Consider the following 19,869-nt stretch of genomic DNA (forward strand, 5'->3'; position numbering starts at 1 on the left):
CTGCAGTGTTACCAGTGACCCTGTCCTCTCATTTTATTTCTTGAGTTTACAGCTCTTTCATGTACAGCATCTGCATTGCAACCTTGACTGAGATAAAGTCTGATAGGAGTAACTAGTAAAATAAACAAAACATGTACACACCAATGTGTACTTATTGACACTTGTCTAAGAAGGAATTACGTACAACGTGGAAGGTATGCAGGGCTGTGGTGAGGGACATCTATCAACCGGACGCGTTCCCCTACACACAGCATTGTACGCAGGGCTAATATACTAGTACTACATAAACTCACACATAATCACCAAACAGACACAAACACAAGCAATGTATTACGGTAGTTCTCTTTTTAGCTCCGCTGTCGACTTTGTCGAGCGGAGCTTATCATATGAGTGATTGTCCGTCGTCGTCGTCCGTGTCATTGTTTTACTTTTTCGACTTCTTCTTGAAAACTACAAGACTGAATGCTTTGATACTTGGTGTATATGTACCTTGGGTAGACCTCTCTTAGGTTTGTTTATTTCATGTTGATATCTTCAATTCTCTAATTTTGGTGAATATTTTTGTAATTTTTGGTAAAAAGTGATATTTTCGACTTCTTGTTAAAAACCACAAGTCCGATTGCTTTGATATTACATATATAGGTACTACATGTGGACCTCTCTCAGATTTGTTCATTTTGTGATGATGTCTTCAATTCTCTAATTTTCGTGAATATTTTTGTAATTTTTGGTAAAAAGTGATATTTTCGACTTCTTGTTAAAATCCAATAGTTCAATTGCTTTGATATTACATATTTAGATACTACATGTAGACCTTTCTCAGATTTGTTCATTTCGTGATGATATCTTGGATTCTATAATTTTGGTGAATATTTTTGTCATATTTGGTAAAAAGTTATATTTTCGACTTCTTGTTAAAAACCAAAAGTTCAATTGCTTTGATATTACATATATAGATACTACATGTAGGCCTTTCTCAGATTTGTTCATTTCGTGATGATATCTTCAATTCTCTAATTTTGGTGAATATTTTAGTCATTTTTGGTAGAAAGTGATATTTTCGACTTCTTGTTAAAAACTGTAAGTCCGATTGCTTTGATACTATACATATTGTTCATTTTCTGATGATGTCTTCAGTTCTTTAATTGAAATGTGCATTTCTAACAGCGGAGCTATCTCAGCCGATAGGCTGCTTGTTTGAATATTTTAGTGGCCCTGAAAAGGGCCGTTTGGTTTATGTCATAGACAAAGAAGTTAGACTTGGAGATATCCAGTCAGGTTATAATAACCGGCAATGTCAGTTGGCGTAATTTCGCCGACAGCATCATACATGGCATGCAAGAGACGGCGATAATGTTCCCTTTTGAGTATTTCTTTCATCTTACCGAAACAGTTTTCACAGGGATTGAAGTCTGGGAAATAAGTGGGTAAAAAAATATATTCGATGCCCATCGTTCCAAACCAGTTAGAAAGTATAACCTCAGCTTCATTATGGTGAATTGGGGCGTTGTCGAGGACAACAAAATCCCCAGGTTGTAAGATTTGTTGTCAGTCATCTGTATAATTTTCCACTGCTTCAACAAAAAAATTGATGAAACGGTTGGTATTCGACGGACCCTCGACAACGCTACAGTACTTGACGTCGTCAGCTCTAATTAGTTGGTTGACTGTGAAGTTGACACCACCGGCCGCATGGCGACTGACGTCAACGCAGGGTTCTCTTTTTAGCTCCGCTGTCGACTTTGTCGAGCGGAGCTTATCATATGAGTGATTGTCCGTCGTCGTCGTCCGTCTCCGTCGTCCGTGTCAATGTTTTACTTTTTCGACTTCCTCTTGAAAACTACAAGCCTGAATGCTTTGATACTTGGTGTATATGTACCTTGGGTAGACCTCTCTCAGATTTGTTCATTTCATGATGATATCTTCAATTCTCTAATTTTGGTGAATATTTTTGTCATTTTTAGTAAAAAGTGATATTTTCGACTTCTTGTTGAAAAACGCAAGTGCAATTGCTTTGATATTACATATATAGGTACTACATGTGGACCTCTCTCAGATTTGTTCATTTTGTAATGATATCTTCAATTCTCTAATTTTGGTGAATATTTTTGTAATTTTTGGTAAAAAGTGATATTTTCGACTTCTTGTTGAAAACCGCAAGTCCAATTGCTTTGATATTACATATATAGGTACTACATGTGGACCTCTCTCACATTTGTTCATTTTGTAATGATATCTTTAATTCTCTAATTTTGGTGAATATTTTTGTAATTTTTGGTAAAAAGTGATATTTTCAACTTCTTGTTGAAAACCGCAAGTCCAATTGCTTTGATATTACATATATAGGTACTACATGTGGACCTCTCTCAGATTTGTTCATTTTGTAATGATATCTTTAATTCTCTAATTTCGGTGAATATTTTTGTAATTTTTGGTAAAAAGTGATATTTTCGACTTGTTGAAAACCGCAAGTCCAATTGCTTTGATATTACATATATAGGTACTACATGTGGACCTCTCAGATTTGTTCATTTCATAATGATATCTTTAATTCTCTAATTTTGATGAATATTTTTGTAATTTTTTGGTAAAAAGTGATATTTTCGACTTCTTGTTGAAAACCGCAAGTCCAATTGCTTTGATATATTATACATATAGGTACTACATGTGGACCTCTCTCAGATTTGTTCATTTTCTAATGATATCTTCTGTTCTTTAAATGCCATGTGCATTGCTAACAGCGGAGCTATCTCAGCCGACAGGCTGCTTGTTCTCAAATGTCCATACTTAGGCTGACCGCAACTCACTTTCATGCCAGACTCATCCATAAATTTAATTCTGTATGAATCCTTTGTATGGATGTAATCCAAGTATGCCTGGGTGTATCGCAAGTTTCGGTCCGTAAATCTCTCTCCTCGCGTGATTGCCATTTTTTTCCTTGGCCGGCTATCGTCACTGAAATCGTTTTTCACAGTACTACAAACCGTTGCCTATGAGACCCCAAGCACGGGTGTGAATTGCAGCAGCTCGTCCCGGAGTTCATTGAGTGAAACAGACAGTCGTTCTCGCTTAAGGCCTTCGAGTAGCGCGATTTCTTGTCTTCCAAGAATTTTGTCCTTTCCACCTGAACGACGCTTAGCTTGGAAGGACCCAGTTTGCCAATATCTTGTCCAATGTCGCTTCACTGTACGTTCGTCTACTTTGAATTTCCTACCAACATGCGCCAATGTTCCACGAGGGAGTTCACCGGACTCAACATGTCCTCCTCTGTTTTTTACTTCTTCGATGATCAAACTTCTCAAATCAGTACTCAAAAACTGCCCTGGTTCATACATTCGATTTTTGGTGTTTTGCTTAAGTGCCATAATATCTGATGATCGCTTCGATTTGTAGTCAGAGCTAGAATACGAAAGTAAATCACGTGTACACACAAAGGGGTCCCGGGACGCGTTTCCAACTATGGAAAGTGGGCCATTCCATTACTTTGAAGAAGTAGTTAAATTTGAATTAATAGTGCATTCTCAATACATGAACTATTTGTTAATTTTTTTAAGCGTAGCAGTAATATTTATGTTGTTGACCTCTAACGTTCATGACCTCGATTGATGGCATTTAAATTAAAAAAATCAGAGACAAGTGAATCTCCTTTTTAAGGGTTCATTCACCCCGTTGTATTGTGTTAACGCATAGACCCTCTGTCTATGGTTAACGTCAAACTGCTTTAATACTAGTACCACAAATGTACCATCACAGATGTGATGGGTGGTGTTATTTATTGTCGTTATGTTATGTTTTTTTTATTAAACTTGGTTATGTGAACACACTCATACTATTTTACACTTATATTGCACGGTGTTTCTCTTTTTGAAGGATGTGTTGGCCCTAAAAAGGGCCGTTTGGTTTGAACGTGATGTTCTATGTTATACAACACGTAGGCAGCATTGTGGGAGAGCTTGTGTAACGCTTTGTAAATCATCAAAAACTTGGTTTTGATATGTGGCACTGGAATGAACAATGTAACGGCAATCAATAATAATCCCGCCACCCCTTGCCCACATCCATGGCCATGGTTGTTCGCTTGGACGAGGCAACCCTACTGTATACAGTAACATCGGGGGTAGAGCTGTACTATCCTAGAAAACGCTGTACTGGATGGGTATGGTACGTGACCTGCCAACACGCCATCATCATAAACTCCAACTGCGTTCACATCTTGCGGATTGAAATCTTCGATCCAACTCTGGTAGTTTTTGCCCATGAACACTCTACTGTGATATGCATGGTGACCCTTGATGACTGAGTTTTCTAGAACAAAAAGGGCCATTTCTACAAATCTATGAAGCGCGTATATAAATAAAGCAGTGGCAGTTCTATGTAGATCAGGTGTGCTGCTTTCTGCCCATGAGATAACAACCCGACTTTATCAAAATGCATGGCATATTCCATGATCCATTTACAATGGGGATCCACAATTTCGATTTCATAAGCAAAATAGTCACATCTTGTTTACAAACAGAACAAAACAAAACAAAAACATTATTTTTAAGTTTTTTCATCTTAGAATAATTTTAAAATAAGTGTTCCTGCTCTGTACACCCCTATTCAAAATTATACACATTTATTACGTAACGATTTTTCTGTAGATTAATTAACCACACTAATACTATCTATTCATTTCAATTTCGACAACATGGCAAGCAACACACCCAGTACTCCACAACGGCAAACCACATTTGAGTTTATCAAATCGATCGATAAGGGCTTACTTAGATATCTCGATGATTTTCTTCGCCATGACTTCACGAATGTCAACTGTTTGAAATACCTGAAGCCGAAAGACCTGGACCTGTTTTCCACCAAAGTCAGCGCAGTTCATCAACGTATGATCGTCAACGCTGTAGCAAAGCTACAGACACCGACCTCACGCTTGGGTATTGAGAGTCCACATGAGAAAGTATCCACACAACGAGCCAATAGAGAAAGTATCAACTCGGCGAAACGAAAGTGACGCTCTCCAGCCCCGCACATTGTTCGCAGACTTAGAAGACGGCAGTCATACGCGGGAAGCCACTGATGATTTTTTTGACACGTTTACATACAGTTCACCAATCGAAAACTCGCTCCGTGAACGTGAAAAAGAAGTTGACAAGATGGAAACTGAATTCCAAGATCTGGAGTCCCAGCACAGAAATCTTACAAACAAATACTGCTAGCAAATAGAAAAAAATCCCTGGCACTATCCAATGTGGAAATTGCCACCTATACGCTGGTCATCGTGCCAACCGATGTCATAACGACAAATGCGCTACAGCGGAGCAGTGCGGTGATTTGAATGCTCGTGGTCACGAGGAAGAAAAAAAGGACGTCGCCAAACTAAATGGTAAAATATCAAAGTTATTAACAGAAATCAAAGGGAAGAAAACGGCGTTAGACGTAAACAAAACGGGCATACGAGTCATCGCAATCAACGTTTAGAGAAAAAATCGCACCCTTGATTCGTAGCAACCAGAAAAAATATCTTTTTCAAACAGCAAGTGGAAGTTTGGCCACACGAATCGCCGTACTGAATGTCGACAAGGCAATTCTAGATAAACACTTCAAAGGGAAAGTGCCGACAAACGAGGAATCTGCGTTATTCCAAACAATTATTGACAATTTCAACAACAACAAAAAATCGGAAGAAAACAAAACCGGCACATGGCAATCCAGTAAAAAAGACGCTAGAAACGAACTCGGTATTTCCCGTGAAATTTCCCAAAAAATACCCCAAAGAAGCTAGCCGACCGAACATCGAGAAACAAAATATGCCCGAATGCGAAGTACTGACGACCTGTACTACAAGCATCATACCTCCACCGATCGCACCCGTACCTCCACCGATAGCACCTGGACCGCCACCGATAGCACCACTGAACGATGGTTTGATGACGCAGTCGTACGGGATTACACTGACTTTAAATAACGTGTACAACCCGTATTACCCCATGTACTATCAGTACTCATACGCATATCCATATCCATGGGGAAGCATGATGCCACCGTCAACTACCGAACAGTCGTTGCCAAACCCGTCCGTAAACACTGAATACATGTTTCCATATATAAAAACAACCGATAAAACACAAACTCGACATCATTAGCTTTTTAAATTAGTTTTTTGTATGTGTTTTTTTTACACTGATTTGCTCAACTGTGTGCATGCTTTTTCACTAATTAATCTAACCTTTTTTTATATACTTGATAGTAACATTTCTTTTGTTTTTTGTTTTGTTTTTGCGTTCAATTGTATAATCACGATTTTTAAAAATAACCCTCTTTTGAAATAAATGGCGATTGCAAACATTCATTGTGTGTTTTAATCTAGGTTAATCGATAGTATGTTTACGTAAGTTAAGTCTCCTCAGACAAAACAAATCTCACTTGGTGCCACAGTGGTAATACCGCTTTTGTTGTAGAAGTAATCTACATGGTTAGATACATTGTATCAACATCAAAGTGTGAACTGTCTTGGTTGCAATGCGGATGCTGCTCCTGAAAGAGCTGTATAAATAAATATTCTTTCCTCCTTGCAGTGATTCACCTCCAAATGATAAACTACACATACCTCATGAAATAGCAAGACCAGTAGCATTACGACCTGGTGAGCAACCACATCCATCTCGTCCGCAGAACCCGCCACCTATAGGAGCACAGTTTCTTCATTCCCATCAATTCCCACGATCCCGTAAGATGTTTGGCAAGGGTCCTAGTGTAGTAAGTATTGCAGTGTTCATAAAAGCTAACCTGAATATTCTCTTTTACTTTAGAATCTGAATTCAAAAAAGTTGAATTCAAAAAAACATCTGTCTATGCATATGTCTGTCCACACAAAAAACTCGTGTAAACTGTGTTACACAGATACATGTACTATAAAGTACAGAGATAACTTATAAGTGTCTTCTATTTATAGACATATGAAGATTCAGATGAAGTGTTATCAACAAAAAGACTTACAATTGACACTGAATTTCCACAGTGGAGTTCTAAGTACTTTGCACAATCTGTTATGAAGGTATGTATTCTATAATTTTATATAAAACTTGTAACATTTTCATTAGCAGAAATGTTGTACCTGTTATATTAGTTTTGTGTGAATGTTCTACTTCATAATTTTGACATAGAACAAAACAGATAAATTTATAGTAATTGCAAATGCCTTCTTCAGATAAAAATGGTTTATTTATTACGCATGGCAAACAATACAAGTAAAACATGCTAGTGCTGTGAAATCAGTTTGGAGTTCCTGAATAGAATCTTCTCACTCCTTCTGGTTTTTTTCCTTTCTTTGTCTGTATTGGTGTAGCAATACTGTAGACTCTTTCATGTTTCTGTAATTTGATAATTTAACTTCGATTTGCTAATTTGACGGTACTCAAGTGAATGAAAGTTTGCAACTCTTGGTCTTAAAGATCCAAAGTTCACTGCTAGAACTTTTGTCAGTTTTTCTGACTAGAATCCGCAAACATTTGTTGAAAGCAAAGTCATTTACAGTAATTTGACAGAATCCCCTATCTAAGTGTTCTTTCTCTCTCTGATTGTTATATATCTGTCTACTGCATGGTTAATACTTTTATTTTGTCTAGACGTTGTCTCATTCTGTTGCTCTCAATATTCAGATGCCTGAGGAGATTGATCCCGAGAGTGTGCTACACCACAAAAGGGAATTTCGGTTTATTAGGAATGCTCGGGTACGGAAAGAAGCCAGAGAACTACAGCTTAAAGCTCGTAAGTTTAAGAATTATTTTGAAAGAATTGGCTACGTCAGGCAAAATCATTAAAATGACCAAAGTGTCTGTGGACTTCATTTTAAACACATTGTTTTCTAACAACTAATAAATTTTTGAGTGAAAAATTTATTTTATGCTTTTATAATTTCTTATATTGTAAAACATTACCATTATTCTCGAGCTGATGTGACATATGAAATGAAAACATAACATTTGTCCATAGTTTGACTCGACATTTGGGTTGCCTTTTCTCCAAAATTACTAACATGTATCCTTTGTTTTTATTTCTCAGATTTCAGTCGTCTGGACGACCAAATTTTTATAAACAAAAATCAAAATGTGCCACTTGCTTTAAAATTTCATCCGTATGAACCTCACATGGTTGTTGCAGACAGAGAAGGGATATGGTTAGTATCGCATATATTACAAATACTTAGGTCACATACATATTTATTTGTTCTTCTATTGCAGCATTAGGCCAGACTTTTATTATCCCTTGTTTTGCAAACCGGCCGAATAAACATGAGCCGAAAATGAAATAAAAATAACATTTTATTTCAGCGTAATTTCTCTCGCCCGCCAACTTGTAAACACAAAAAAATTGCTAAAAAAATATTATTTTTATCTTCATTTTTTTTACCGCCCACCTCATACCAAATCCAAGTTGTATTTTCATGGGAGTATCATGATCAAAGTCTTGCGCAAATGAGAAACAAGGTTATATATAGAATAAAATTTCTTTTCTCCGATCAATAATCTCACTTACAATACTTTGAGAATCACACAAATCTAATGGAAAAAAAGAATTAATTTTATTTATTTTTTCGCCCTCCTCAAAAAAATTGCCTTATAAAAACTCGAAAAACAAGGAATAAAAAAACAAAAAAAACATGGCTGCCACCAGGGTTTGATCGGACTCCATACAAACAAGTTTGCTGATTCTGTTCTAACTTTTCGGATTTTGGCATTCCCATGATGTATCCTTAGAAGGAAAAGATGTATAATAATAAGGTTATTAAGAGGATACCACAAAGTATGCACAAAGACAGTACATCGTCGCATCGGCCACCACTGCGAGTTGGTCTATACTTCCGCTGTACTGTCTTTGTGCATACTTTGAGGTATGCTCGTAATAACCTCATATGATAACCAGTATTATTATATATTAGAATTAAGTTTGATTCTGACTGTATATTTTTCTTGCAGTACATGGAATTGGGAACAAGGTGCCAAACTTAATTACTTTCTTAATGGAAATGTGAAACCTACTCGAATAACTTCTATAGACTTCATGAATGGTCATGATATAGGACTTTTACTCACAGGATCGGGTATGTCTACTTGTGTTTATGTTTTTTGCAATCTTGTTAGTTGAAGGTGTATAATTAAGTCACTGTGACTATCCCTGGATTTCAGTGAAATGACCTCTGCTACAAATTTTTCTTTGAGTATTTGTCTCCTCAAAGTATTACTTACAAAAGTTTCATAGGATGTAGCAGCATCTAGTTTGAGTCCTACTGGTGCTACCATAAAATCTGTATTAAAAGCCGCATCCCTAATAGAAGCTGCACCCATAATTTTATTATTATTAATAATTGACAACGAAAAATTCACCATTTCGCTAATGTGTGAATGTGCTAATAGAAGCCTCATCCAATCTGTTGCATTGCATCATTGTAATAGAAATTGCAGTTTAGAGATATCTAATAAACAAATAAAGTAACAATCTCTGAATATAATTTAACCACTATAATGTTAACATTGAAGGTGACAAGGACATGGTGATAACAGAAATTATCACACATTTGTCCCGTAATGCCATAAGTTACAGCGTTCCATAATTTTACGGTATTGCACTGGGTATTTTCATCCTACCATATTAGGAAACACGAATTCCAAATATGGAACGATTACGCGTCCTGTAATAATAAAAAACTAACTTGGCTGCCTACAGGGTTTGAGCAGGCCAATCACAAAGAAGTTCACTAAATCTGCTCTAAACATTTCGGATTTCGGCATTTCATTATATATTTCTGGGAGGAAAAGATGTATAATAATAAGGTTATTACGTGGATACAGCAAATTATGCACTCAGACAGTCCATGGTTGCATCGACCTTCGCTACGCATCAGTCGATACTCCCACTGTACTGTCTTCGTGCGTACTTTGCAGTATCCTCGTAATAACCTTATATTATTGTGACATTATCTTCTTTTGTATTTAAGTGCAGCTAATAATGTATGCTTGTTTTAGATGATGGTGCTGTACGGATATGGAGGAATTATTCTATAGACCGTAAATTAGAGTTAGTAACTTCATTGCAAGCTTTAACTGACATGTTGCCATCCACAAGGGGTAAGTTTTGTTGCTGATTTCACCATGTTTTACCAATATTAAGAAACTTCACTGTATGTGTTGGTCACAGTTCCACACTTTGGTATCTCTGTTTGATTGTGTATCTTTTTTTTCAGGTTCTGGTTTAGTGATAGATTGGGAGCAAGAATCCGGTATGTTACTAGCATCTGGTGATGTCCGGATCATCCGGGTATGGGATACACAGAGAGAGTTAAGGTTACAGGTAACTATGCTGACATGTACTTTATATCTAAGCTCACATGCTCAAATCACACCAAATAAAAGGTCCAAATAAATTCACTTGCTGAGATTCATTTACAGATACCAGTTTGAGGAACCTTTGTTAACATCAACTGGGCCTATAATAAAAAGATGACCCCACATTTTTGCTATATAGTCCCAAATACGGAATGTGACAAAATGTATAAAAAAAAATCAGGAGTATAGGAATATAGAGATACAGGAATGACAAATGGTGACCTCATGCTACACTGCTTGACAAAAGTTGTCTCTGATTTTTATTTTCTAGGATATCCCAACCGGTGCTGACAGTTGCGTTACCAGTCTAGCATGTGATTCTGTAGGTAGATCATTACTTATAGCAGGATGTGGGGATGGGTCTGTGAGACTTTACGATAGAAGATTAGGGCCCCAGGAATGGTAGGTATACAGTTGCGTTACCAGTCTAGCATGTGACTCTGTAGGTAGATCATCACTACCATCTTTTCTGCACAATAGTACATTAAGTACTACTACATTAAACAAAATTGATTATTCCTAAAGAAATGTTTTTATGTGAGATAATCATAATTTTCCTTTCTATCTTTCACAGTCGTGTGATGACATTAAGAGAACACCAAGGATGGGTAGTTAAGGTACATTTACAAAAAGGTGGTGATGGCAATATTATAAGTGGAAGGTAGGAATTTATGTACATACTTGAGCTATCAACAATCCTATTTTGAGATTATTCACCTTTTTTACAGCTGGCATTGACTATGAAGATGTTGTTTGAAATCACATGATGGTTTTTATATCACTTACAAAATGAAGTAAATCTTTCATATAATGTTTCAGTGTTGCTGGTGATGTTAAATTCTGGGATCCACGATTTACAGAATCAGTGAATACAATCAATACAGTGCAGTCTCTTACATCATTAGAAGTTCATGAACAAGCTGAAGTTTTAGCATGGTGAGTCCTTCATTGATATTTATATCTATTTATCCATCTTCATGTTTTCTCTTGTTACGTTGCTGGCACTTCAATGACTAGTTATTTTTAAAAATATTTCTATGTCACCCTTGTCTTTGGTTTTCCATGAACAATGAGGTAAACAGTGTTCTTGCCAGTCTTTCAAGGTCTGCCTCCTGTTTTTAACTGCTGACTTGAAACGATGGAATGGCAGAGCTGATTTCTATTAAAATGATACAACTGGCTATAAAGGCCATTACATTACAAGCATGACTTAGTGGGTACATATGTACATCTTTTTGGTGAAAAAAATTGACTATAATAAAACTATATCATTGACAGTGACTTGTTCAACTAAAATTGATAACACAATCATTTATTTGTTTGTTTTTCCAGTGGTTCAAGCAATCAAATTATTAGTGTATACAACTTAGCAGGTGATAACTTAAGTACTATTAAATACCATGACGGCTTTATGGGTCAGCGTATTGGACCTATTAGTTGTATGGCTATGCATCCACATAGGGTAAGTAAAGTACCTTCATGGCTTTATAAGGTGGTGCATAGTGTTATGGGGCCTCTATGTTTTTCTATAGGGTCTCTATACTACCATGTTTTTCTATAGGATCTCTATACTACCATGCTTTTCTATATGGTCTCCATACTACTATGTTTTTCTATAGGGTCTCCATACTACTATGTTTTTCTATAGAGCCTCTATACTACCATGTTTTTCTATAGGGTCTCTACACTACCATGTTTTTCTATAGGTTCTCTATACTACCATGCTTTTCTATATGGTCTCCATACTACTATGTTTTTCTATAGGGTCTCCATATTACTATGTTTTTCTATAGGGCCTCTATACTACTGTAAAATCTGTATTAGAAGCCGCGGCTTCTATTAAAATGGTACAATGCAACAGAGGGGATGCGGCTTCTATTAGAGCATCTACACATATGAGAAATGATGAATTTTTGGTTCTCAACTATTCAAATAGAATGGATGCGACTTCTATTAGGGATGCGGCTTCTAATACAGATTTTACGGTACCATGTTTTTCTATATGGTCTTCATACTACCATGTTTTTCTATAGGATCTCTATACTACCATGCTTTTCTATATGGTCTCCATACTACTATGTTTTTCTATAGGGCCTCTATACTACCATGTTTTTCTATATGGTCTCCATACTACTATGTTTTTCTATAGGATCTCTATACTACCATGCTTTTCTATATGGTCTCCATACTACCATGTTTTTCTATAGGATCTCTATACTACCATGCTTTTCTATATGGTCTCCATACTACTATGTTTTTCTATAGGGTCTCCATACTACCATGTTTTTCTATATGGTCTCCATACTACCATGTTTTTGACTCCCATGTGCGAAGCACAAAATGGGAGTCTTTGCAGTTAGTGTGTCTGTATGTGTGTATGTGTGTATGTGTGTATGTGTGTATGTGTGTATGTGTGTATGTGTGTCCGACTGTTCCACTGCTATCTCAAGAACCATACATCGGTTTTTGATGAAACTTGGTGCATAGATGCTCTGGGCCAATGCGCAGATTTGATTAGGTTTTGGTAAAAATCCATGCTCGTTAATTACCTAATTTGCATGATAATTAGCTAATTTTTAGCTGTTCTATGACTGTTCCACTGATATCTAAAGAACCACTCATTGGATTTTGATGAAACTTGGTACATAGATGCTCTGAACATATGCGCAGATTTGATTAATTTTTGGTAAAAATCCGTGCATATTAATTACCTAATTTACATGATAATTAGCTATTTTTTAGTGGTTCCATGACTGTTCCACTGATATCTAAACAACCACTCATTGGATTTTGATGAAACTTGGTACATAGATGCTCTGAACTAATGCTAGGTTTTGATTAGTTTTTGGTAATAATCCGTGGATACTAATTACCTAATTTGCATAATGATTAGTCAATTTTCGGTTTTTCCACTGATATCTCAAGTACTAATCATCACATTTCAAATGAAACTTGGTACATAGATGTCATACGACACTGCACAGACCTGATAGTTTTTATGGTATATCAGTACATATTAATTACCTAATTTGCATAATTAATTAATTTTCAGCATTTGATATAAGTAGTTAGCATTACATTTCAATGAAACTTGGTACTTACATACTCAAGGACTATGCAGAGATTGATTGTTTTCGATAAATATTTGTGCATATTAATCACCTAATTTGCATAATTAGTTAATTTTCAGCTTTTCCATGGGTATCTCAAGTACTAATCATCGCATTTCAATGAAACTTGGTACATAGATCCTTTAGTACTATGCAGAGACCTGATTAGTTTTAGGGTAAATAATTGTGCATATTAATTACCTAATTTGCATAATTAATTTCAGCTTTTCTACTGATATCTAAAGTACTAATCATTTACATTTCAATGAATCTAGAATTATGCAGACCCAATTAGTTTCCGGTAAATATTTGTGCATATTAATCACCTAATTTGCATAATTAACCAACTTTCACACTGATATCTCAGGTACTATACATCACATATCAATGAATGTACATGGATGCTGTAGGACAATAGACAGACCTGAATAATTGTGGGTTACAATCTGTACATATTAATTACCTAATTTGCATAATTAACCAATTTTAAGCTTTCACACTGATATCTAAAGTACCGTAAAAACTCCAAAATTTCGACCGGTTTTAAATAATTTGCGTTAGAAATGTGACATGTTTTTAGAGTCGTGGCCGAGTTGTAACTCAAAATCTAAACAAAGTCATCAATCAGTGAGTATTATGACAAGCAAAACAAAACATCAAGACGCGCAGAAGAGGTCAGCACAAAACTAATAGGTCAAAAGACAAAGCTGTCTCGCACTACCTAGGAAAACTTGCGAATGTTCGAAGTACAGGTACCCATTGGACAAAAGATACATGGAAGTTTAGCAAACTATCTCCCCGACCCAGTGCAATGTATCCGGTTACAATCAAAGCTCACGTGTCCCTTATTTGAGGGACCAAATTCTGCCGTAAATTCGCCCTTGGATTAAAAAATAAAATGGGATTTAAGAAAATAAAATGGGACTTTTAAGGTGTATTTTGGCGTCATTTTTCGGACATTTCAATCAATCCTGCCGGCTAAAATAGAGTCTAAGTTTTACCGTAGTCATTGACGTCTGTCTATTCAAGAGTACACGTGTATGATTTTTATCGTGACTAGCGTGAGCGGGTAAGCTTCCTTTCGAGAATGAGCTGTTATCACTGTGAACAATGTTAAATTATTCTTCAGATGACCAGTTTATTTTTTAAAAACAACTAATTTTTTTATTTAAAAAAAAATCATGCCGTTTTCGCATCAAAATCCAAGCCAAAATATCGTACTACAACATCAATCTCTTCGCATTGCGTTCAATAACATTAACATATTTAAATAAGCTATGGTAATTTGAACACGTTGGCATCATCCAGCTTTTTGATTGGTTAATTAGCGATTTGACCTATTTGACCTAAGAGAACATGGCGGATATCCTACAGCATCAAACGTTTATACGAGACCGGAATCATTCGCTTACGATGAAACTTAGTTGACTTTTATTTGTATTTCATAACCATTCAACAAATTTATTTTGTGTACATTATTATAATCACTACTGAGTACAGTAATAATCAACAATTCAGAAACGCAGCATGCCGAGATTTTTGTGTTCGTTTTTATTTGAAACTTCGTTTATTTAGAATATATTTTCGTTACCAATAAAATAAAAATCTCTCAGTCAATCAGAAACCCGGATTCATGCCTTTGAGGAAGGTCCCGTTTGAACGCTCACATCGGTTTTTTTTTTTCGTTTGGGGGAAAACTAAAACTGGTCGCAATTTTCGAATAAGAATGAGTCGGCAATTTTTAGTGGAGTCGAAAATTTGGAGGTAAATAAAACACCGAAACCCGGCAAATAAATAGCCAATCGAATTTTTAGAGGGGTCGAAATTTTGGAGTTTTCACGGTACTAATTATTCCATTTCAATGAAACTTAGTACAAAGATGCTCTAGGACAATGTACAAACCTAATTAGTTTGGGGTAAAAATCTGTTCATATTAATTCCCTAATAAGCATAATAATTCATAATTTTTTGGTTCTAATCACATTTCAATTAAACTTGGAGACATAGATTTTCTGTTACATTGCGCAGACCTCATTAGTTTTACACTCAAATCTGGTCATATTAATTTTCTGATTTGCATAATTAGTTTTCAGCTAAGTAATTTCGAATTATATTTAATGTGTCTCCAATACTCTCAGCACATGGGAGTTCTTTCTAAGCTTTCTTTGATTTCTATAGGATCTCTATACTACCATGCTTTTCTATATGGTCTCCATACTACTATGTTTTTCTATAGGGTCTCCATACTACTATGTTTTTCTATAGGGCCTCTATACTACCATGTTTTTCTATATGGTCTCCATACTACTATGTTTTTCTATAGGATCTCTATACTACCATGCTTTTCTATATGGTCTCCATACTACTATGTTTTTCTATAGGGTCCCCATACTACTATGTTTTTCTATAGGGCCTCTATACTACCATGTTTTTCTATATGGTCTCCATACTACTATGGCTTTTCTTACTACTATAGGCTTTTCATACTATTGTTTTCCACAAGGTCTCCATACTACCATGTTTTCCACAGGGTCTCCATATTATCATGCTTTTCTATAGGGTCTCCATACTACTATGTTTTTCTATATGGTCTCCATACCACCATGTTTTTATAAAGCACCTTCATACTACCATGTTTTTCTATAGCACCTTCATACTACCATGTTTTTCTATAGGGTCTCCATACTACCATGTTTTTCTAAAGCACCTTCATACTACCATGTTTTTCTATAGCACCTTCATACTACCATGTTTTTCTATAGGGTCTCCATACTACCATGTTTTTCTATAGGGTCTCAATACTATCATGCTTTTCTATATGGTCTCCATACTACCATGTTTTTCTATATGGTCTCAATACTACCATGCTTTTCTATAGGGTCTCCATAGTACCATGTTTGTCTATGGGGTCTCCATACTACTATGTTTTTCTATAGGGTCTCTATACTACCATGTTTTTCTATAGGGTCTCCATACTACCATGTTTCCTATATGGTCTCAATACTACCATGCTTTTCTATAGGGTCTCCATAGTACCATGTTTTTCTATGGGGTATCCATACTACTATGTTTTTCTATAGGGTTTCCATACTACCATGTTTTTCTATATGGTCTCCATACTACCATGTTTTTCTACAGCACCTTCATACTACTGTTTTTCTATAGAGGCTCAATACTACCATGTTTTTCTATATGGTCTCCATACTACCATGTTTTTCTATATGGTCTCCATACTACCATGCTTTTCTATAGGGTCTCCATACTACCATGTTTTTCTATATGGTCTCCATACTACCATGTTTTGCTATAGCGCCTTCATACTACATGTTTTTCTATAGAGTCTCCATACTACCATGTTTTTCTATAGGGTCTCCATACTACCATGTTTTTCTATACGGTCTCCATATTACCATGTTTTTCTATAGGGTCTCCATACTACCATGTTTTTCTATAGGGTCTCCATACTACCATGTTTTTCTATAGGGTCTCCATACTACCATGTTTTTCTATAGGGTCTCCATACTACCATGTTTTTCTATAGGGTCTCCATACTACCATGTTTTTCTATAGGGTCTCCATACTACCATGTTTTTCTATAGGGCCTTCATTCTATATAGGTATTTGAATCACTGGAAGTTAGATCACACTCATTGTACGGCATGTGAATGACACATTTTGGTATTTTTCAACTGCATCCATGTCTCGATTTCAATATTTAATCTCTCCCTCACCACAGGTTTTACTAGCAGCTGGCAGCACGGACTCCTTCCTATCTATATATACTACAGATAAAAAACGGTAACCAAGGACAGAAGAAGTCAATGAGGAAACTAAACAAGATTTTTTACGCAATCTAGGTGATCATTGAGTTGATTGTTTAGTTGAGTCAGTCACATTATATCATTGCAACTTACCAACGTATGCTGGAAAACAGCTTTTTATCTGGGTGTGATTTTCACAAACTATTAGTATTATATATGTGGTATGGCTTTAAAAATGAACTGCCTGTATTGTGTGGTTATCAAGTATCAGAAGCGTGTTGGCAAATTTATGGTTAAATACTCAAGTGAATCAACGTAGGGTTGCAGGTGGTCATCTGTAATATTAGGTAAATGAGATGAAAATTCATCTGAAGAAATGTTTTTTGTAAAATAAAGAAGGAAACGGAACTCTTTTCACTGACCAGATGTGTATCGATTGTGGATGTCTTTTTGGTAGCTAAAACAAAAACAAGACTCAGTTGCTGAATTTTAGCTCATCATAGTCGATGATTCACTCATCACTCATATTGCCAATGTTGGATCCCTGTGCTTTTGATGCAGCACACTTAATGCAAGATGTCAATTTTTTTTTATTTTCTGACAGTGACGTGAGGGTGCTCAGGGTTTAGAAGGGGGTGATTTGATACTGTATATATGTAATTTAAGATAAAATGCAGCTGATTGTGTGATTTATCGTTGAAGCAATGTTCAACTTCAAAAATTAAATGTACGAGGTTAATGTAAACATGGCAGAAATTCAGGCCAGGATAGTAGTATACTATATTGTTATCGACACAGGAGGTCTCCAGCTGCACACTTTACGATTGTTTTGGGGTTTTACTAGATTTAAAAAAAATAATTTATATATTGAACTTTAACTTAAAAGTTAGTGAATTGCAAATGCAGTTTCCAGAAATAATATTTTAATACTTTCTATAGTCTTGTATACTGATAGATACTGATGTATTTAAAGGAAACTCAGGTTGGTGGTGTTATAATATGCCCTCAGAAAATCTCAACAGCAATCAGGTCACTTGTTGCAATATGGTGATACAAAGAGGAGATAAATGAGTTTATAGCATGACCTGTTCACTAGAATAATCTTTATATCGGCAAAGAAAGTTCATTGGCCTTTATTGAGTAAGTTATCAAATTTCATTTGCGTCCACTGTAGTCAATCAGTGTTCTTTTATAACATGTTACAGTGTTTTAACATGGGGGGAGGGGGATTTTTAGTATGTCTAGAATTAATTTATCTCACTAGTTAAAAGATCAGTGGTCAACTGAGATGCAATTAAATAGTTATAACATGCTTATAAAACAACTGTTCATCTTCTAATATGTTTCTGTACAGCTGAGAGTTTCCATGCGCAGTGTAATTGCATAGTGAGTTTGTTTACTGTGTTTCTACATCTCCCAAGGAAGCACATATATAATTATTTTGTTTGTAAAACCATCTGTTTATACCTCCATGGTAAAACCAACTAACAATGTCTTCTGTTGTGTGGACTGTTTTTGAAGTGTATGCCCATCTAGTAAAGCTAATATGTACTACAATTGAAATGTATTAAGGTACATTACAATGTAACCACTTCCTCTCTCCCTCCCAAACATCATATCCAAAACGATCCTTCCAAATAAGTAACTGGCATAAAAAGTGTAATATCTTGTAAGTTACGAATTTTGTATATTTCTTTGTGACTACCAGTACACCTGATGTAGCTACGATAGCTTTTTTATACGGTTAAATTAAATGCTTTAATCAGCATTCATTACTTGTAACATTTTCAATGAAATGATTACTTTGTTTACAACTACTTTCCAAGAATCCTTTTTTTATGTGCAGAATGTATACATATAAATCAAGTCAATGTGATCCTTTCATAAATTTAAAAATAAATACAGTTGTTTGTTATTATTAGAAGTATTTCAATGCGAATCATGTCGCATGTAAAAAATAGTTACTAGTCAAAAATATGAAAATTAGGAAGTTTTTAAACGGGAGGTGGTCATCGTGATAATGTACAATATGGGTTCCATACTACATGTAGTATAAAGATGTTGGTCAAATGTTCAGTTGCAATGACCACCACCCTTTTAAACTCCTTTACATGGCTACTCTATGCTTAGCTTCCATTTTCCAGTATAGGACCTCACATGAAGTAGATGGGGTATGAATTCTCCCTGGAGTATCACAGAGAAATATAGTACCGGTAGTTTAAGCTGGTGATCAGTTTAGAAATAACAAACAAATTCATCACTGAAATACGTCTATATATTCTCAATAGTAACATCCACAGTGGGCTCAACCGTGTTACAGTGAACAGAAGTAAAGACTTCATTGTGGAGAATACCTTGAGATAAATGAAATAATTTCATTGTAACATTTTACTAATTTATTTGAAGTTTGAGCAATGAAAAGGGGGTTTCTTTTAATTTGTCATCTCCATATTTTCATTACTTGCTGTATTCTTTTATTGGATACATTTTATGTTGTAATTTTCAGTAATTGTAATATTAAATAATTGTATTGCATCAGTTTGCATTTGATTTATTTTAGTGTATTTTATATGTTTGGTTTTTAAGAGTCTATCGTTGTGTGCATAGATTGTTGCATGT

General features: G+C 35.6%; 1 protein-coding gene across 3 annotated transcripts in view; it reads left to right on the top strand.

The window, feature by feature from the left end:
• Nucleotides 1-19,788, top strand: part of LOC100329056 (regulatory associated protein of MTOR, complex 1) — a 45,494-nt gene extending 25,706 nt beyond the window's left edge. For 2 of the 3 annotated variants that reach the window (XM_085502216.1, XM_085502217.1), the window contains 12 exons: nucleotides 6,573-6,753; nucleotides 6,950-7,051; nucleotides 7,623-7,764; nucleotides 8,059-8,173; nucleotides 8,973-9,097; nucleotides 10,020-10,121; nucleotides 10,238-10,344; nucleotides 10,651-10,781; nucleotides 10,954-11,040; nucleotides 11,199-11,315; nucleotides 11,712-11,841; nucleotides 17,226-19,788. In XM_085502216.1, coding sequence (XP_085358342.1) covers nucleotides 6,573-6,753; nucleotides 6,950-7,051; nucleotides 7,623-7,764; nucleotides 8,059-8,173; nucleotides 8,973-9,097; nucleotides 10,020-10,121; nucleotides 10,238-10,344; nucleotides 10,651-10,781; nucleotides 10,954-11,040; nucleotides 11,199-11,315; nucleotides 11,712-11,841; nucleotides 17,226-17,291 — 1,405 coding nt within the window. In that variant the 3' untranslated portion in view covers nucleotides 17,292-19,788. The remainder of the gene's footprint in view (nucleotides 1-6,572; nucleotides 6,754-6,949; nucleotides 7,052-7,622; nucleotides 7,765-8,058; nucleotides 8,174-8,972; nucleotides 9,098-10,019; nucleotides 10,122-10,237; nucleotides 10,345-10,650; nucleotides 10,782-10,953; nucleotides 11,041-11,198; nucleotides 11,316-11,711; nucleotides 11,842-17,225) is intronic. The other variant, XM_085502218.1, reaches the window with a different exon arrangement.
• Nucleotides 19,789-19,869: the final 81 nt, after the last annotated feature.

Source organism: Saccoglossus kowalevskii, chromosome 8, assembly GCF_978046115.1.
Source record: "Saccoglossus kowalevskii chromosome 8, keSacKowa6.1, whole genome shotgun sequence".
In the NCBI taxonomy this organism is placed as follows: Eukaryota; Metazoa; Hemichordata; class Enteropneusta; family Harrimaniidae; genus Saccoglossus; species Saccoglossus kowalevskii.